Source organism: Urocampus carinirostris, chromosome 7, assembly GCF_059441175.1.
Source record: "Urocampus carinirostris isolate Australia breed hairy pipefish chromosome 7, RoL_Ucar_1.0, whole genome shotgun sequence".
In the NCBI taxonomy this organism is placed as follows: Eukaryota; Metazoa; Chordata; class Actinopteri; order Syngnathiformes; family Syngnathidae; genus Urocampus; species Urocampus carinirostris.
Window position 1 is genome coordinate 494,816 of NC_142355.1, and position 19,496 is coordinate 514,311.

General features: G+C 43.2%; 3 protein-coding genes and 2 non-coding genes across 9 annotated transcripts; 4 read left to right on the forward strand and 1 right to left on the reverse strand.

Annotated features, from left to right (window-relative positions):
• The first annotated feature begins 2,085 nt into the window (after positions 1-2,085).
• LOC148362042 (small ribosomal subunit protein eS17) lies at positions 2,086-6,844 on the forward strand. Its single transcript, XM_088339465.1, has 5 exons — positions 2,086-2,179; positions 2,922-3,073; positions 5,493-5,598; positions 6,437-6,502; positions 6,711-6,844. The coding sequence occupies exons 1-5, from the start codon at positions 2,177-2,179 to the stop codon at positions 6,786-6,788; spliced, it is 405 nt and encodes a 134-aa protein (XP_088195591.1). The 5' UTR covers positions 2,086-2,176; the 3' UTR covers positions 6,789-6,844.
• Positions 3,104-3,230, forward strand: LOC148362043 (small nucleolar RNA SNORA71). The gene has a single exon (XR_015851048.1). It is a non-coding gene; the product is annotated as a small nucleolar RNA SNORA71 (small nucleolar RNA).
• Positions 6,532-6,662, forward strand: LOC148362044 (small nucleolar RNA SNORA71). The gene has a single exon (XR_015851049.1). It is a non-coding gene; the product is annotated as a small nucleolar RNA SNORA71 (small nucleolar RNA).
• A 128-nt stretch (positions 6,845-6,972) lies between the features above and the next one.
• c7h15orf40 (chromosome 7 C15orf40 homolog) lies at positions 6,973-8,959 on the reverse strand. Its single transcript, XM_088339464.1, has 4 exons — positions 8,739-8,959; positions 7,689-7,818; positions 7,492-7,619; positions 6,973-7,427 (listed from the first exon to the last, which is right to left on the reverse strand). The coding sequence occupies exons 1-4, from the start codon at positions 8,829-8,831 to the stop codon at positions 7,323-7,325; spliced, it is 456 nt and encodes a 151-aa protein (XP_088195590.1). The 5' UTR covers positions 8,832-8,959; the 3' UTR covers positions 6,973-7,322.
• Positions 8,960-10,694: 1,735 nt separating this feature from the next.
• LOC148362046 (proline-rich protein 5-like) lies at positions 10,695-17,526 on the forward strand. Of its 5 annotated transcripts, none has more exons than XM_088339466.1 (9): positions 10,695-10,863; positions 12,465-12,613; positions 13,626-13,706; positions 13,780-13,828; positions 13,905-13,953; positions 14,014-14,105; positions 14,207-14,344; positions 14,556-14,673; positions 15,884-17,526. In XM_088339466.1, the coding sequence occupies exons 2-9, from the start codon at positions 12,510-12,512 to the stop codon at positions 16,042-16,044; spliced, it is 792 nt and encodes a 263-aa protein (XP_088195592.1). In that variant the 5' UTR covers positions 10,695-10,863; positions 12,465-12,509; the 3' UTR covers positions 16,045-17,526. The 5 variants fall into 5 exon arrangements, with proteins under 5 accessions (XP_088195592.1, XP_088195595.1, XP_088195594.1 ...); XM_088339469.1 differs by having other exon boundaries at positions 13,905-13,934; XM_088339468.1 differs by lacking the exon at positions 10,695-10,863 and adding an exon at positions 10,876-11,075.
• The last annotated feature ends 1,970 nt before the right edge of the window (positions 17,527-19,496 follow it).

Consider the following 19,496-nt stretch of genomic DNA (forward strand, 5'->3'; position numbering starts at 1 on the left):
AAGATTCGGTAATACCCAATGTAGGTGGTGTGGTTTAATGTGGGCCTTAACTCTGCCGGGTGGAGTTAAAGAGCCTCATGGCATGAGGAAGAAAAGATCTCTTCGGTCTGTCCGCAGTACAAGACAGTGACAGCAATCTGTGGCTGAAACTGCTCTTCTGTCTGGAGATAATGCTGTCTAGTGGATGCGATGTACTAATGCGTCATGTCAGCATGAGCAAATTTCGGCCCGCGGGCCACATATGGCTGGCCAGGCCTTTTCATCCGTCCTGCCAACCAAAAATTTGAAATATGACCCAAAAATGATAGTAAGTGAAGTATTACTAATCAAAATATTCTGAAGGGGAGCCAACTTTGCCCTCATTGTCCCTTTTGTCTGATACAAAACAATTTCTACCCCAAAATACTAAAAAATGATCTGCATTTCTATAGCGCTTTTCAAGTCAAGACTTCCCAAAGCACTTTACATTGTGCTTCACATTTCCCAATAGCGGCCGTGCAGCCATGTAAGGCGCTAACCTGCTTATTGGGGGGGGGGGGGGGGCATTAGGGGTTCAGTTTCTTACCCAAGGACACTTCGACATGTAACACGGAGGAGCCGGGATTCGAACTGCGATCTCTTGATCCCAAGACGAGCGCTTTACCTCCTGAGCCACTCCCGCCCTACAAAATGAACACAAAACTAGATATCGCATTTAGAATTTGAAGCCCGGGACCAAATACATTGTTTTGCTTTCATTCTGAAAAGAAAGAAATATTGTGGAAATACTACAAAATACTGCTACAGAAATTTGACACCAGGAATAACTACAATAATGTGAGGAAAAATACCAAAGAAATACTTCAAAGGTACCAACAAAAAAAACCTACAAAAAAATCTACTAAGGAAATACTACAAAAAAATACTACTTTGAAATACTTAGAAAATAGTTTGATAGAAATACTCCAAAAAATGCTACGACAGAATTTTTACACCCTAAAAACGACAAAAATACAACGACAATAATATTTCAAAAATACTAAAGAAATACTACAAAAGCACTAAAGACATTCTACAAAAATACTACTACAGTAATACGAAAAATGATGGCCAATTCTTGAACCCGTTACGGCCCATCCCTCCAAAGAATTGCCCACCCGTTTTATAGCGTTTTGTGTACTTTTTTTTAATATAAAATATTTTCTTGGATACAGTGTGGAATTACTGGAATAATGACATACCTGTCAACTTGTACACAGTATTACATACTTTAAAAAAAATCATTCCAAATTATAAACGACAAATAACAATTTCGGTACAAGTTTTTTGCTAATATTGTGTAAGTATTATATATACTCTGTCTTGCTGTGAGTAAATAGGTGCCACGTTGTGTTTATAAAGTTAATGATTTCTTAATAAGGGGGATTTACATCTTTATTCATGTAGACGTTAGCGTATCATTGTAGTATTTCTGTTGCAGTATTTTTGTTGGTGTATTTTTGTTGTCATTTTCATATTATTTCCATAGTTGGATTTTTGAAGTATTTCTGTAGTATTCTTGCCGTATTTCTGTCGTGGGATTTTTTGCAGTGTGATTTTTGTACTTTTTCAGTAGTAAGAATCTTTTAGTATTTCGGTTGTATTCTTGTCATATTTTTGTAGTATTTTGGCAGTATTTCCGTTTTAGAATTTGCGTAGTATTATTGTAGTATTTCTGCAGTAGATTTTTTTTGTAGGATTGTTGTAGTATTTCTGCAGTCATTTTGAAGTAGAATTTTTGTAGTATGAGTGTAGTTGTATTTTTGTATCATCTTTGTACTATTTCCATAGAATACATTTGTAATATTTCTGTAGTATTTTTGTGGTATTGCTGCAGTACTATTTTGGAGGATTGTTGTAGTACAGTATTTCTGTAGTAAAGAAATATGCAGAATCAATCAAGTTGTTTACTAGGCAAATGCAGTCGTTGACACAAGTTAACTTTTCTTTTTTTCTGCATGTTCTGTCTTGTTGTGAGTAAATAGGTGCCGCGTTGTGTTTGTAAGCTTTATTATCGCTTCATAAGGCGAATTGACAGGCATGTGTAAGAATTTGACCTCCGATCGAAGAGGGCGCTACTCAGCTTTTCCACGGAGTGAAATTCCGATTTAATCCAGTACCGGAAGTGACGTGTCCTCTTCTACCAGGCCTAGCCAACATGGTGGGTGCATTTCACGTCTTTCGTTTCTCCATCTAAAGTCATCGTGCCGCCTAGCTGGATTAACTTGCTGCGAATCGATCAAATGTGGCGCACATAAACCTTTTTCGATGTAATTTTGTGATTATTGGCAGCGGACGGTGTTGAGATGACGATAGAATGGCCCGGTTCTCCAGGGCTGCTAAAGCGCGTTAAAGACCAATGAAGCTCTGGCTAGCTTTGTTTTTCCTCACTAGTTTTGCCAAAATAATTGAAAATGACGTAATACTTTTTGCCTGTATCGTCAACCTTCTTTGCAGAGTTTACGGCGTAGTTGACGCAAGTAGAACTTTTAACGCTCACTATTTGTACGGTAGTAGTTGGATATTGGCCTAAACTGAATAATGGTTGAAATCTTGCACGTTGCATCGTTTGTTTTCAATCACTGCGGTTTGCTATACCCGGACGTTAACTCTAACTTTTGAGTTAACTCATTGACCACGGAGAAGGTACCAGGTCAGGAAATGTGTAAATCAGGGGACTCCAACGTGATGCCCCCTAAGGGCATCTGAGGTGGCTTATCCAGAATAACCCTGGTTCCAACAATCAATCATAGCAATAACATTAACTTTTTTTTTTTTTTTTTTTGCAATACATATCAAACTGGGTGCCCTTTGTGATAATAGGTAAGAAAAAGGATGGGGATCCTGGTTTTACATGGTTTCTCCGTCCTCAGGCTGATTCGTTTGCTTTTGTGCCCTTCTAGGGGCGCGTCAGGACCAAGACTGTGAAAAAGGCGGCCCGGGTGATCATCGAGAAGTATTACACCCGTTTGGGCAACGACTTCCATACCAACAAGCGAGTGTGCGAGGAGATCGCCATCATCCCCAGCAAGAAGCTTCGGAACAAGATCGCCGGGTGAGTTCTGAGCCGCGGTGGCATCCAAAGCCCTGTAACGAAAGTGATCCGGGTCTGCCGGTGGCCCGGGTCATCGATAATACAGGCAGAGCATGTAGAAAGCTTTTCCCGTGTCCGCTGGATGGACGTTCCTGACGGACCCTGGCGCTTTCCTACAAAATGAGTTTTTTTTTTCCTTTGTAGTGGATCAAAGCGACATTCCCTTAGTTTTATTCGAGTCGTGATTTAGATGAAGAAGCGACCATCACTTTAGCTCCAAATCACGGTATCCAAAGAAATGTTCCTCCACGTTGTCTGGTAAAGATGCGTGGCTTCCTACCTCCGCCTCCCTCGCGTCAGAGGTCATTTCTGCTTCATGCAAATTGTTGCGATTACAAGCTTTTTAAAACGTTCTGCTTTTGGGCCAAATCTTCTACCATCTGCAGAATTAGATTCTTTTTCCGGTGCCATTTTGTTCGGTTTCGTTCGCTGCACTTGGGCGTCAAACCGTTTATATAGGCAACGCACACTCGATTTGAGGGACTCGGCTCCAAGTAAACCCGAAGCTGCTTAGTTTAGCTAAAACGCGGTTTGGCGCTGAGGTACATACGGTGGGTTTTACTTTGGCGGCAAATGAAAGCTTTCGGTTTATTTCGGGCATGTTTATCAAATCAAGTTCGTCTGTCTGCTTCGGGGGCAGGGTTTGGGTTTATATACCTGCGGGCTAAATTTCATTCTTAGGTTTTAGATCAGGGGATGGTGTAACTATAAGTCTGTAGTTTGCAATAATCAGTGGTCTGTGCAGCCCTTTGAGACTTTGTGTGATTAAGGGCCAAACAAATAAACTTGACTTGTTGAGGTTTTGAGTTTTTCTTTGCCCTCATGTAGGTTTTAGATCAGGGGATGCTGTCATCATAGTCTGTAGTTTGCAATAATCTGTGGTCTGTGCAGCCCTTTGAGACTCTTTGTGATTAAGGGCCAAACAAATAAACAGGACTTGGCTTGACTAGACCCGATATTCCCTCTACTTGTCATTATGGTGTCGTCATGTATAGTGTCACTGCCCCCTACTGGCTGAACCCAAGAGGACCGTCTATTTAGCTTTTGGCTCAACTTTTTGAAAAAAGACGACTGCTCTGATTTGTGTTAAATGATGGGGCGGCAGTAGCTCAGGAGGTAGAGCGCCCGTCTTGGGATCAAGGGATCCCAGTTCGAATCCCGGCTCGTCCGTGTTACATGTCGAAGTGTCCTTGGGTAAGACACTGAACCCCTAATACAAAACAATTTTAGCTTTTTACACACTAAACGGATTTAAAGTCAACATAAAATCCCCGATGATACCAACTGAAATGTAAATCAAAATTATTGACACTTCAGTGACAAAATGACTTATTTACAATTCTATTTTAACCAATTTTGACACACGTTCTCTGAAAAACAGGCAACAATTATACATTTGTTAAAGGTAAAAGAGGAGCAGTTGCTAAAGATTGAATGCAGTCTTCTTAGAAGTAATCATTGTTTTAAAAACGAGTCTGATTTTGGCTCGTTTTTCTACTTTCTTTTTTGACTTCTGTTTTGAACTCTGTTATGACCCAACACCTCTAGAACCCTTTCTGTGCTTGTTAAACGAGTGTGATGTCGCATTGTTGAAGATGAATTCATGTGAGTTTATAACAGCCTATGGACACAAAAAGATCCTAGACAGGAACAGCTAAAAAAAAAAAAAAGCACAAAGCGTGTGCCAGTAGCAAGATGGCGACTCAAAGTAAACAAAAACTGTCCTATTGACGCTGGATTTTTTCTTTTGGGGGTATGGAAACGTTGAAAATTGGCCCCGGAGGTGCTTGGATTTGGCCATGAAGTTGTGGAAAGGATGAATGTTTGGAATGGAGTCTGTGATTTTTTTTGAATTGTAGTTGGCAGCAGGGCAAGGAGGGAAAAAACAGTTGACGTTTTAGTCTAATTGTGAAACCTCTGTTATAGGCGAGGACAAATATTGGAATTTATATTTGTTTGTTTATAAATGTGCTATTTCATCAAATTGGGTTTGAAACACTCTGAATAAAGAATTCATCATATCCCTTTATTGCCACTTAACGGTAAAACTATCACTTGAATAATGATTCCAAATACATAAAACTATCCCATAAATGTGCACAATTCTTAAACACGAATACATTTTAGTTTTTTGACATCACGCAAGGCCTGCTGAGAGGCAGTTCACCTTGTCTGCCGCCATGCTGCTCCAATAAAACATTGTAGATTTCGTTTTTTTTTAATTACATGACGTAATACAGCAACATCTAGTGGTCATCTTTCTTTTTCAGGTACAAAATTGGATGATGAAAATTTGTGGGGGGAAAAACCCTTTGGTATCAAAGGCGACAGGAGTTGTAGTTGATTGATGAAGAGCTGTGTCGCTTTTCCTCTGTGTCAGTTACGTGACGCATCTGATGAAGCGCATCCAGCGGGGTCCCGTGCGAGGAATCTCCATCAAACTGCAGGAAGAGGAGCGCGAGCGGCGGGACAACTACGTGCCTGAGGTCGGTTCACGCTTTTGCTCCGGGAAAAGGTCTCGCTGGCCTTTCTCCGCATCAAAATACATCCCGGGTTTGTCCGAGGAAATCCAGACTCTTGCGGGGGACGGGGTTTGCCGTGCGACTTTCGTTGTTTCCGTTTCACAATTGAACACTACCGCTAGGGCGAGGTGCACAAGTTGTTCCCCCCAGTGCAAATGCTCCACGCGCTTTACTGTTCTGTAGCATTCCCCCCAAATGAGATTTGAAAACGTTTTAGTAGCAATCGCGCCATGTGGGGGGACCCTTAATAGCAGGGGTGGCTCACCTGGTCGTTGGGGGTTTCTCTGCTCTAATCCAGGTGATTGGACTCACCTTATCAAGTTCTCATAAAGCATGCTAGCCTGCGATGGAACAGAGAAACCTCTAAAACATGCAGGATGTGCAGCTATCCAGGTCCAGCTTAGTCACCCCTGTTTTATAGGATGGGAGACGGTCGGGTCATCTTTCGGCATAAGGCAGAGAAGCGTGTATGACGTGTTGATGCCGCACGAGTATTTTTGAAGCTGTGTGGCAGAATTCATGTCTGTTTATAGCAGCCCATAAAGAGCACGGATGGGAAATTCTCAAAATAGCGCAACGTATGTGTTGGCAGCTAGTTAGCGAGCTTTATTTTAGTCATCAAAGCCACGCCCCAGAATAACCTTTTGTTCGACTTTGAATTTCTTCCTTTTGGGGTACTGGAAAAATGAAGAACTGTGCTTTAAAGACCCTTAAAAAGTGCCGGAAGGGGGCCACGATAAAAAAGTCGTGCTGCCGGCGTCAGGCGTGGGTGGCGTTGACAAGTCCGTGCGCTTTGTGACAGGTATCGGCGCTCGACCAGGAGCTGATCGAGGTGGACCCCGACACCAAGGAGATGCTCAAGCTGCTGGTGAGTGCCCCCGTTTGGCCTTTTGCGGAACCTGCGACGAAAGTGGCGCCGGCGCGACCGTCGCCCTCGCCATCGATAACGCAGGAAGAGCCAACCGCGGCCGGCTTTTACCGTGTCTGCTGGAGCGCCATCTCCCGACAGACCCCGGCGCCGGCCCACACGCTTTCCCCGCGCTCGTTGGCGCCCTCTAACCGCTGTGCCTTTGCAGGACTTCGGCGGGCTCTCCAACCTCCAGGTCACGCAGCAGACCGTCGGCATGAACTTCAAACAGCCTCGAGGGGTTTAAAGTCCTTTTGCTTTTTTTTTTTCTCTTGTTCTGATAATAAAAGAAAAAGTCAACAACTTGGATCTGCTGACGTCTGTCGGGATATTTAAGTGTACACGTTCGTGTAGTTGTCGTCCAGAAAGGTTGACCCCGTTCCAAATGCTCATATCTCAGCGACCACGTGATGGATCTTCACGAAACAAAGTACATTGTATTGTCACGGTCAAGTTTTATTGGTTTTAAAACAAATATGTGTTGTTTCGAGGACAGCTTTTCATAAATGTTCAATATGGCCTCCACAAATGCAAACATTCGAGTGTTAATTGCCGATCTTCAAATGGTCTTCGATTTTTATCTGGGATTTCGGCGCACGTTCTTCAAACCTTCCCTTGAGGAGCCGCAGCGTTGGCCTCCTCCAAATCCACCCGACTGTTTTCTGAAACCTGGCTTTCTGCGCTCTTGGCGGGAAAGCTTTCGCAACCTCCTCCGTCTGCTGATGTCTTGGACTTAAGGTGACTTTGATTTCAGCATCTCCTCTTCAGAGAAGCGTCCGGCTCAGTTCCCGCAGGAATCTCCCGCCGCCTTCCGGAGTCTCATCAGGACATTCTGGACATCGAGCGGCAAATCCACGTCCACCGTTTTGTCTCGCGATCTGTGACCCTGGCGGGGGAGATCGCAACGCGCGAGTTGCAGGAAGCGTGGAAGCGGCTCGGGCACCACCGACCTTATGAAGGCAAACGCGACTCTTCTTGACGTCCAGAACGGCGGCCACGAAGGACAACAGCTCGGCGTTGGCTTCGCCGTCTGTGGGCGGAGCCGCCACGGCCACCCCGACCGCGTCCTCGCCCACCTCTGAAAAGGAAAGGGCGTACCGTCGGGTAGGTTTCGCCGAGGACCCGCCAAAAACTTGGGATGCGATACCTGTGACGAGGCTTCGCTTGGCCGCGGGCTTGACGCGCACCTGAATCCTCACGCCGTTGGCCGTCTGTGCCACCGGGCCTTCCTGGTGGGCGGGGCTTAGCGCCGCAGTAGCGGCACTTTTTGCCCGATGCTGGCGATATAAATCGAAGCCCAAAACATCTTTATCGATCTTATCACTATAGCTCAATGGTATGTTCACGTGAGTGAATTCCCCGGTGGAAAAATCATTGCCTTTAACTGAATTGAAATGTCTATTGCCGTTATTAAGGTCACGAAACTATGGCACTCGGGGTAAAACGCGTGGAAAGGGCTAGAGAGAAGAGAAACAAATGTATAAAACATAATGCTGAAAGCCTGGCCGAAGTATAATAGTGCCATTTTTGTCAATAAATAAAAAAATAGTGCCTTAAACAATGGCGCAACTGTGGAGTTACAGGTGCTGTCCATTACTCTACCGCCATTTACTGGCTTAGAGTCATGATCGCAGTCTCAGTCAAATCGCTCGAATCAATTTCCTTTTCAATCTTTTTTTAGGATTTGGTTTGATGTTTGGACTGTATTTAGAACAGGCCTTTTCTTTGACAGTTTTCATGCTACACTAACCAAAAACTGCTACGGCGAGCGTAAAGTCACTCTGCAACCTCCTTCGCCTTTTCTTCTACATAATACGTTTTGCGTCCTGAACAGCCAGCGCTGGCAAAAGTCCAATAGAGGCTCTTGAAACTCAGTTGAACATATTGATCATGTACTTCATGGAAATATTCTAATTTTTAATGACCCCTCAAATAATGCCAACATGCCCTTTTTATAGCTCTACAGCTTTCCCCAACCAGAAACGATTTTAAGTCGTTCCATTCGTAAACATTTGGGAATCTTTATACTGTATAAAATGTTTTTTTTTTTCTCGTGCAATGATTAAAATGATAAGTCAATATTGTTGTGGAGCGGTTAATGCCCACTCGTCAATTTCAAAAAACATTCCTTTGCAAAAACCAAAATCAACACCATGCATTCATGCACACGTTCATGCTTTAGAAGGGAAGCACTCACCGCTTTTTTGGGCATGTTAGCAAGCCCGACGCGGTTAGCATAGAAGCTAGCACAAGAGCGAGCGATTAAGAATGGCAAAATCACGCGTGGCATGTCACCTTACGCGCTACGAACATTCACGCAAGGCGGACAAAGGCATTGTGCGTGGGGGCGCACATAATCGCCCGCCGGACACTCAAAATAAAGCAAAGGACTCCGCTGGAGAGGACGGCGCGAGGTGACGTCATCACCACGCGACACAACAACCTTCTCACTGGAGCGGGAGCTAAAACTTTTGATTTTCAATAGAAAAGAAAAGAAATGTATTTACTGCCATTGATTCCAACGTAGTGAACGCCATACATACACCATATTTTCTAAATCGACAATTTAAAATAACAAATCATTTGGCTGCGATGTGCTCACATGTCCAGTAGAGGGAGCCTGACTTCCACTTCAGCACGCTCTTGAAATTGAACGCCTTCCGCCAGTGTAGGGAATTCATAATCATGAAAAGAACTAGTCACCAGGGAAAGTAACTTTTTCCGTTACTTTAAAAAAAAAAGTTGTTGTATGCCAATACATTTGACATCTTCTGAGCAGAGCGTGCCCAAAGAAAAGCGGATGTAGTAGTGACTGCAGTCTGGGCAGCGCATAAGCTATCTCATTCATATAATACTGTGTATGTCAGCGAACACGGGCCTGGACTGTGGGTCCAGGATAGGACTCTTTAGTCACCGACACGACTGCACGCACAGGACTCTCCTGGCCCCTACAGCACAAGGTGTTTTGGTTTCAATGTACAGTTGATTTTGTAGTTTATTTTGGTGTTGCACTGAAAAGTCATTATTTTTAGATAGACATTTTGTTGTGACATGCAAGGATTCCGGTTTAAAGTTGCTTAGTATAAAAATGTTTTAAATACGTAAAAAGTTGACAGCGAAATTTAAAAAAATAAACGTAATTAAAGTTCAGTAGAATCTTTGTCAAACAATGTATTCATGTATTTTCAGATTCCGATTCCGATTCAGATCTACTTTATTGTCATTCTAGTACACGTGTATACAGAACGAAATGTCGATGCATCTGACCCCCACAGTTTCCTTGAATGTACAGATATAAATAATGTTGTATTGTATTTTGGCTACGTATAGTATTTTACCATAGTGCCGATAGTGCAAGAAGAGTAGCTAACCAGATGTGCAAAATGGGCAGTCAGGTTAACAAGTCAGGTACACAGTAACATTAACACTGTAACAATAACGCTGTAATTACCATAGTGAGGTATATTACATTATTATCAGTAGTATACAGAACAAAGGGACTCCCCTGAAACCTATATTCCTGATTATTCTTTTTTTCTGTTTTTATTTCTTTTTTTACCTCTTTTTCCTTTTGTTTCTTTTCTGCTAGCTTCTACTACTTTTTTATTTTCTTCTTTTCTCCATTTTCCTTTTTTTATTTTTTTGGTCATTTTTTGTTTCTTTTTCCTAAGTTTCTAATTCATTTTTTGTGCTTGTTCCATTTTCCCTAATTTTTATTTCTACTTTTCTCTTGTTTTCATTTTTCTTTTATTCTTTTGTTTCACCCCCTAGTGTTTTACTTCTATTTTCTTGATTTATTATTTTTCCTTCTTCTTTTTTCTTTCATTTTTCCCCCTTTCATGTTGTATTTTTTCTTCTTTTGTTTCTTGCTATTGCCTCTATTTGTCTTCTTTTTCCCCCTGTTTTTGTTCTATATCTTTCTCTTTTTGTTTGTCTTTTTTTCCCCCTATTCTTTTCAGACACGTCTCACCACGACACCCAGAGCGCGTCTGCGAGTGGGACGGAAGAAAAGGAAGAAAATAAAAACAATTTTTAAAAAAGGAAAAAGTTTGACACCCTTGCTGTATACTATTCTGTTGTTTTTTAATCCAGCGTTTTTCTGTAACTCATCCCTCTCTAAAAAAATAAAGCAATTGTTGTGAAGGTCCAGACCGGAAGTCAAAAAAGCAGCAGCATATCTAGCTTGTCGTCCATCCGCGCCAGCAAACACGCGCGAAGATTCCACGGGAAGGAAGCGAGCGAACTGCAAAACCCCCCCACAACTTTGTACGGGGAGGGGGGCGCCATGACGTCTCGTGAGCCACGGATCACGAGGACTTAAGGTGAGTTGAAGCGTTCCGCGAACATCCACGTCGATGCCGCCCACGCGCGCCACGCGCGCCACGCATTTCTTCTTCTCCAAATAAGAAAAACTTCTCGCGACTTTTGTTCAAATGTGCGACTCGCAAAAGTTGGCGTGAGGACCGGAAGTGACGCGGGAGGTGGGCGACTACTCGGGGACGCAAGGGTTCCAAAATAGGGCCCAGGGGCCCAGGTTTGGACATCCGTCCCATACTTCTTTAATGGATTCCTTTCATGACATTGCAATGAAAGCCAAATATGATGTTGAAGCGCTTCACTTCACTTCATTTTTGGAGTATTTCTGTAGTATGCCGCTCGTCTTACTCTACTTTTTGAAAAGTATTTCTGCAGTGGTATTACCATTTCATATTTTTTGTTGTATTTTTGTAAGATTTCTGTATGAGTAGATTTGTATTCTAGTATTACTTTGCTGGTATTTCTGGAGTATTTCTTTGGGATTTTTGTATGATCACTATAGTTCTATTTTGTGGTATTTTTCTAGTCATTCCATAGTAGATTTCTGAGGTTCGTTTGTCGTATTACGTAAGTTGTATTTTTGTAATATTACAGTAGTTGTATTCATGAAGTATTTTTGTAGTCGTTCTATAGTATATTTAGGGGTATACCTGCAGTCATTTGTAGTATAACTAAGTTTTTTTTTTTTAAAATATTTCTTAATATGTCTTATTACTTTAGTGGCAATTTTGTAGTATTTTTGTGGTCATTCCGTAGTAGATTTTAGTTGTCGATCTGTAATATTTTGTAGTATTACTGAAGTTAATTTCTTTTAACCGTTTCTGTCATAATATTTATGGAGTAGTATATCTTATTACTGTAGTGGCAATTTTGTATTTTTGTAGTTGTTCTGTCAGAGATTTTTGTCGTACATATGCGGTATCTTGTAGTATTTTTGTCATCCTATTACAGTAGTAGTATTTCTGTCGTAATAGTGCTACAGTAGTGGTATTTTTGTAGTATATCTGAAGAAGTAATTCCATGGCTGTATTTTTTGTGTAATATTTCTAATTGCAGTATTGTTTTTTTTTGCATTTTTAAAATATGACTGTGCTTGTATTTTTAGAGTAATTCTCTTGTCATTTTTTTGCAGTCATATATCAGTATTTTAGTATCACTGCAGGAGTACTTTTGTAGTACTTGCGTCATAGTATTTTGGTAATCTTACTGTGGTTGTATTTCTGTAGGATCGTTGTCGTCAATATTTTTCAATTTGAGACCAAGTTGTGTATATATCATTTTGTTGTATCACTGTATTTTTGTTGTAAACCCACAAAGGGTCGTTGAAAAAAACCTTTTTCTTTATAAGTAGCACTTGATTTAGGACAGTATTATATATATTGTCATTCCGTTTGGATCACTTTCGCTCGGTGGACCGGAAAAAAAGCCTTACACGTGGCCCGCGGGCCATAGTTTTCCTAGCAGCGACCTCGGGTAAGGGCCGGTTGCCGCGGTGACCTCTTGTGGCGCTGCCGCAGCAGCTGTATTTTGTATTTCACGCTTCGTATTCTTCCTATTTTTTCCGAAATCCCTTTCAGTCTCGAGACTTCATTTTTTGGTCTTTTAGTGAATCCGAAAGTGGCGACCATCTTTGGCGCGCGCGCCGCAGTGCATGATGGGATCGTTCCGCCGTCCCCGCTTCATGAGTTCTCCGGCGCTGTCGGATCTCCACCGCGCATGCGCAGGAACCGCCGACGCTACGCACCTTTGGAACAGGTAACGGGGGCGCGCATGCGCACTGCGCTTTTGCGGTCGGACGGCAAGTCCCAAAGTACAAAATCCATCAATACAATAGACGCCGGGATACGACGTGCACGAAATTGCTGTATAGCGGGGGGATACAAGCTCTCAGCCATCAGCCAAAGCCTACCGAACCCCTAAATTTCTATATACTTATGTGTCAGGTTCATAAATAACCTTGTAAATAAACATATGTGACATGAGTTTTACATTTGGTTTGAGCTGGTCCAGTGAAATAGCAGGTGGATGCAGAGGGTGGTACTTATATGTGATACGGGTGGGTGGATCCCTTGACCGCTACGGTCGTTGGGGCACCATTTTCTGTGAATAAAGAGAAAGAGACATTAGATTAACCTTTGGTGGGAGTCACCTGAGCTGGTCTCATGAAGTAGCAGGTGGATGCAGAGGGCAGTATTTATATGCAATAAACATCTATATCATGTGAAAAAAACATAATGATCAAAGGGAAAATTCTATTAGGTTTACCTTTTGGTGCGATGTGACCTGAACTGGTCTCATGAAGTAGCAGGTGGATGCAGAGGGTGGGTGGATCCCTTGACACCTGTGGTGTGTCTTGGGCAAGTACATACAATAAATCATTCAACAAACATGATGAATAAAGAGAAAATGACATGAGTCACCTGAGCTGGTCTAATGAAGTAGCAGGTGCAGAGGGCAGTATTTATATGCAATATACATGTATAATATGAAAAAAACATACAGGAACAATGTTATTTGTTTTACTGTTAGTTTGAAGTGACCTGAGCTGGTCCGGTGGAGTAGCAGGTGGAAGCAGAGGGCATTCCGTATATGGAATATACGTGTATATAATTAAGAAAACATTATAAATAAAGGAAAAATGACATTTGGTTTACTTTTGGTGGTCAGTGGCTTAATTTTGTGTATCCTGGGGGGGGTCAATATTATGCAACCCCCTCCTTTTTAATGTACGCATTCAAAATGTCAGCCCCTCCCCTTTCCTCCCCAGCGTCCAATCGGCGGTGCTGAAAGTCTTTGGGGGCGGGGCCCTCCAGCCCGGCCAGCTCTACGCGCTGAACGAGAGCGTCAGGTAACCGCGGCGACCTCGGCCTTCCCGGGTCCCGCCCACTTTTTCTAACGGGGGCGGGGCCTCCTTCCTACAGGCGGCTGCTGAAGAGCGAGATGGGCTCCCTATTGGCCGAGCTGTTGCGGGTACGTGGCCGGTCGTCACGGAAACCGAGGGGGCGCGGTCGAGGGGCGGGATCCCGACTCCGTTTTGTCTCCGCAGAGTCGGCTGTTGGCGGACGGCCTGACGGAGGTCCGGGAGGGCGTGGCCGGTGAGATGGGGGCGTGGCCGGGTAGCCCGTCACCACGGTAACCGTCTCCCTTCCCGACAGGCGGCGATACGGCGACGGGATTGGCCGAGGCCTGGCGCCGATACTTCGCCGAGACCCTGCCCGCCTTGCAGGCCGTCTTCTACCCTCTGCAGGTGAACCGCCCGAAACCCCCACCCCCCCCCCCCCCTCTCCCGGGGATACGGAGACCCCGCCTTAAGAGAGCCCTGAAATCCGTCTTCATGGTGCGTTTCAGGGTCAGGAGCTCTCCGTCCGGCAGATGGCGCTGTTGGCCTTCCGGGATCTGGTTCTGCTTCGGCTCCCCCTGGAGGACGCGCTCGGGAGTGCGGCCGACGTCCCCCCAGCCATCGCGCACATGCTTCTGGTGCTACAGGTCCTTTGTAAAGATTTCATCCGGTGTTTTTTTTCCACCGTTACCTTCTCTAGCCCATCGCGGGCCACGGTTATTGTTAGCCGCTCCGACAGCCTTTTTATAAGCGATTCGGGCACCTTTGAGTTTTTTCCTCCGTTTTCCTTTTCTAGTCACTCCGTGTTACCGACGCGTCTCTTTAAGACGGACTGACCTCGGGCGTCTCTTGTGCTAGGGCGTACGCGAGTGCGACAGCGCCACCTGTCGGCGGTACCGTCGCCTGGAGCGACTGGCGGCCACGGTGGTGTCGCCCTACCTGAGCCACGCCCCCGATGCCGAGCTCCGCCCCTCAGGTGAGGCAGACGATCGACAAGTTTTCTCCCCGAATGATAGTGTGTTTTACTTATAGTTAGCGCAACCTAGTGGTTGAAAAAACTTGAAGACTTGAAGTCGAATTCGTATTGAAATTGAATTCTCTTTCCTATTTTTTTTTTCTTTATTTTTTTTTCATTCATTCTTTTTCTTTCTTTCATCCGTCCTTTTTTGTTTTCTCACTTTTTGTTCTCCCTCCTCTCATTCTTTCTTTCTTTGTCTTTTGCGCTTTCTTTTTCTCTTTTTCTTTCTTTCTGTTCATTTTCTTCCTTTCAGTTTTTTTTAAATGTTTTCTCTTCCGTCTTTCTCTTGCTTTCTTTCTCATTTTTCCTTTTTTATGTTTTGTCGTTTTTTTTTTTTTCTCCGTCACTTATTCTTTGTTTGTCTTTTGCGCTTTCTTTTTCTCTCTTTCTCTTTCATTCCTTCTTTTTCTTTCTTTCCGTTCCTTTTCTTCCTTTCAGAATTTTAGTATTTTTACTCTCTTTCTTTTGCGTTCTTTGTTTCTGTCTTTCTTTCTTTCTCTATTTTTTCATTCTTTTTGTTTCTTTCCTTTCTTTATTCATATTTTGCTCTTTCTTTCTTTCTCTTTTTTCCTTCTTTTTGTTTCTTTTCTTTCTTTATTCATCTTTTGCTCTTTTTTTTTTCTTTCTCTCTTTTTTTTATTATTTTTGTTTCTTTACTTTCTTTCTATCTTGAATCTAGTAGTCTGGCCCCAGTGAGCTGATTCTCTCTCTTTCCCTCGCCCCGAGCTAGCTTAACCGGGGCTAAGCGGAGTTCCTCCGTCGGCTTAAAAAGGAAGGAATTCTTAAGCGGCCACGTAAATAAACTGGAGAGGATCACAAGCCAGGGATTAAAGTCTTAAATCCTCCTGGTCCCGGTCTGAAGTTTTTCTGAAAACCTGTTCCGGGTAAAGGAGCCGTTTTTGAGTAGCGGGGTCCCAAACTCACGGCTCGCGGGCCATCTGCAGCCTGCAAGATGATGTGATTCTATTTGAATTTAAAAGAGTGGAGTGAGTCACCGCTGTTGAACTGAGGCTTAAAGGGCAGTGGATGCACCTAGCATGTAGCTTTTTTTTTCAAACTGTAATCCCAAAATATACGATTTAAATAGAGGGCAGGCCGAGGGACAGGGAAGTAGACGATCGCCGCCGTTGAACTGAAGCTTAAAGGACGGACGCCATTTTGTGTTCAGACGCGGGCGTGGGCCTCCAGTGGTCGCTAGGTGACGGATCGCAGCCGGACGTCGGCTCGGCTTTGGCGCCCCTGGCGGAGCAGGAGGGCGAGGCCTACCTGGAGAAGGCGGGCAACCTACGACGACACACCGTGGCTAACGTCCAGGACGCCAGGCGCTAGCATCTGGCTAACGTCCTGTCGGCAAGCCGGGGACCAGAAGGCTAACCGCTACATCGAATCTCGCTCGTGTCCTGCCGGCGATCGGGACGCTCGCCGTTAGCTAGCCGTCTGCTAGTGAACAGGACACTGGTCGCTAGCTAGTGTACTGCTAGCTTCCTGCTTGCATCCTGCTAGCAACCAGAGCACTGGCCACTAGCTAAAGTACTGCTAGCTTCCTGTTAGCATCCTGCTAGCCACTGTCCCGCTAGCACCCTGCTGATGACCAGGATGTTCGCGCAGGCTAGCGTCCTGTTAGCATCCTGCTAGCGACCAGCGAGCACACTTGGAGGCAGGATACAATGACGGGCGGGGCCGATGCTAGCGCTAAACACGGGAACTATTTAGAAATTGTCGATAAAAGACTCATTTGTGACGCGTCATCTGAAAATCGGAGTCCGAGCTAGCAAAGCGAAAAGCACAACTAAGCTAAGAGTGAAGAATGCAGCTGCAGTACCTCATTTCTTCACCAGATGTCGCAATCTTTGAGTAGAAATATATGACCAAAATGGCACCTCTTAAGTCCTTACTAAGTCACTTTTGGCTAGCTAGCTAACTGAGTAGCACAACAGAGATAAAAAAACAGCTGCAGTACCTCAATACCCCCACCAGAAGTCGCACCCTTCTCTATTTTTTGTTACTATTCTGTGCTGTTACAATTGTATTACAACAGGGGTGTCAAACATGCGGGTTGCAAGTGAGAGCAGGCCCTCCAAAATATTAAATCCGGCCCGCGAGATAACGATGAGAGAAGCGCAAGAGAAGAACGAGTTGCACTTTGAAATATGGCCACTTGACGTCAACGAAACCTGGCCAGATCACTCGCAAAACAACTGGAGCTTGGAGTCCTTTCTCTTGTGTTTTTTCCTTCTCTTTTTCTTCGTCTCACCCTCTTTCTTCTCCATCTCTCTCCCAATCCTTTTTTCTCTTTCTCTCCTTTGTTGCTCTCGCTCGCTTTCTCTTCTGTTTCTTTCTCTTTATCCTTCTCTTTTTGTTTTCCTTTTGATATTTTCTTATCTCCTTGTTCCTGTCTCTTATTTTCTCCCTGTTTCTTTTACATTCTGTTTCTTTTTCATTGTCTCTTTCTCACCGTCTCTAGTCTTTTCTCTTTGTCTTTCTATTCTCTTTTTCTTTCTCTTTTTCCCTTTTTCATTCTCTTTCTATTATTTTCTCTTTCTTTCTCTTACCCCTTTTATTTTCTCTTTCTCGGTCCTTTTCTCCTCCCTTTTTATTTCTCCTATCTGTCTTTCTGTCCTTCTCTTTTTTATCCTCTTTGTCTCTATAATTTTCTCTTTCTTTCTCTTACCCCTTTTATTTTCTCTTTCTCGGTCCTTTTCTCCTCCCTCTTTTCCTCCCTTTTTATTTTTCTTATCTCTGGCTTTCTATCCTTTTTTTTTTATCCTCTCTGTCTCTATCATTTTCTTTCTTTCTCTCCGTCCGCCCCCCGCCCCCCACCCCCCATCCGCGCTCAAACGAGATGGACGCCCCTGCCTTAAAAGGCCACAAAGGGATTCCAACACCTCAAATAGTTGAGGGGAAAAAAAGGGAAAACAAACTGAAGTCATGAATGCGCCTGCGCAGTCTCGCTCAGTAGCGCCCTCTGCTGCCCGTTCCACGCATCACACGATAGGAACGTTGACATCATCGACGTCAAAGAAATAAACTTGTGAAAACATTTCTGTGACATCGTGTCAATAAATACTTTGACATACGAGTTTAAATGTGTGGGAATTGAATGAAAACAAGTTGTTTGAATCCGTTTCAAAAGACGAGATCAAATATGCTACACGACTTGGCCACTAGGGGGCCGCAGAATATTCTTTATGCGATAAAGTACGGGGAGATTTGGAAATATTTATTTTAAAAAAGAGCAGTTTTCCACTTTTTCTCTGATTCTTAAAATCTATTTACACGTTAAACACTACAAGACATGGTTGGCAATCGAGGAGAGTCGATGGGATTTGTTTTTGCATTCATAACATCGAGGAATTGACAAATTGGTGGAATTTCATTAAGAATTGAATGAAGTTCAATTTCTGCTGCTGTAGTATATCCATTGATGGCCCACCTATAGACACACTACGCCCACCCAAAGAAAACTGGATGTAATGAAATGAAATGAAAAATGGTGAGGGCAGCCAAAAAAGAAAAACACGTAAGGGTTGGGGAAAAAAGACAAGAAAAAAAGGAACAAAGGGAAAAGGGGAAATGCAAGAAAACTAAAAAGATTAGGAATAAAAAAAAAAAAGCAAGAAAAAGGATTTTAAATGAGGGAGAATTGAAGAAAACAAGCAGGAACATGACGGTTAGAAAAAAAACAAAGAAAAATGTAAAAGAGAGAAAAATACAAGAAGATTTCAAACAAAAAAAGCTGGGAAGGAAGGAAACAAAAGAAAAAAATAGGAATAAATGAAAGAAAAAGAGGGAAACTTGCAGGAAGAAAGACCTTTTGATAATTCATTATGTCATATCTTGCACAAAAGAATCTAATAGGTTTTTAAAAATCTATTATTATACTCAATTTTCATAACATTTTTTCACATTTTATACTTAGCAACTTGAATCCCCGCGTGACACATCAAACTATTTCGAAAAATCATGCCTTTTCGGTGCAACGACAAATGGACTACAAACTACAAGGAAAAAAAACGTACATTTTAAAAAAAGAAACGGTGCAAATATTATCGGGAAGTAATAGTCGTCGGCTCTTTTTAGTGAGCCGAGTTGAAAGAGCCAGTTCTCTATCCAAAGCCCAAACTCCCATCAAATCAAAGAGCTACACAGAATACTACAATTAGGGTAATTCTACAAAAATAAATGTCAAATGTGCTGCTAAAATGGGCCTAAAACATTATTCATTTGCTTTCATTCTGAAACAGAAAATATGAGCAAATACAAATACACTCAACATGCGTATCAGTATCGATTCATTTAATGCATCATTTGATGCAGAGTGTTTCGCATATTTCCTATTCTGAAGAGTCGTTGAGGAGCTCTTTGGCGTGAGCCGAGCCAAAAGAGCCAGCTCTCTCCAAGCGTCGAGCGAACGCAAAGGCCACCTAGCTTGAAAGAAGAGACAGAAAAAGAACAGAAAAAGAAGGATAGGGGGGGAGAGAGAGAGAGAGAGAGAGAGAGAGAGAGAATCAGAGAAAAAAAGAAAACGATAAAGGTAGAAGAAAAAAAAAAAGAGGAAAAAGGGCTAAATCGACTCAGTCTACCACAAAAAAAAAATCATTTGACTAGAAAATCCAGATGAACCGTTTTCAGAACAGTTCCGCCGGCCCCTTAACTGTCCTCGGGGGCGGCACAGGGTTGGAGAACCCCCGGTACAAGATCTCGTTTTAAAAAACGAATTCGTGATGTGCATCAGCTTACATCATATTTATGAATGCAACAACAACAAAAATATCTGAAGA

Coding starts and splice junctions, on each gene's coding strand:
- LOC148362042 (XM_088339465.1), top strand. Junction 3,074..5,492: donor CTTCGGAACAAGATCGCCGG/GTGAGTTCTGAG, acceptor CCTCTGTGTCAG/TTACGTGACGCATCTGATGA. Junction 6,503..6,710: donor AGGAGATGCTCAAGCTGCTG/GTGAGTGCCCCC, acceptor GTGCCTTTGCAG/GACTTCGGCGGGCTCTCCAA.
- LOC148362046 (XM_088339466.1), top strand. CDS start 12,510: ATGATGGGATCGTTCCGCCGTCCCCGCTTCATGAGTTCTCCGGCGCTG. Junction 13,707..13,779: donor GCGCTGAACGAGAGCGTCAG/GTAACCGCGGCG, acceptor TCCTTCCTACAG/GCGGCTGCTGAAGAGCGAGA. Junction 14,345..14,555: donor ACATGCTTCTGGTGCTACAG/GTCCTTTGTAAA, acceptor CTCTTGTGCTAG/GGCGTACGCGAGTGCGACAG.
- c7h15orf40 (XM_088339464.1), bottom strand. CDS start 8,831: ATGCCACGCGTGATTTTGCCATTCTTAATCGCTCGCTCTTGTGCTAGC. Junction 7,819..8,738: donor CTAACATGCCCAAAAAAGCG/GTGAGTGCTTCC, acceptor TTATATCGCCAG/CATCGGGCAAAAAGTGCCGC. Junction 7,620..7,688: donor CAAGCGAAGCCTCGTCACAG/GTATCGCATCCC, acceptor TTTCCTTTTCAG/AGGTGGGCGAGGACGCGGTC.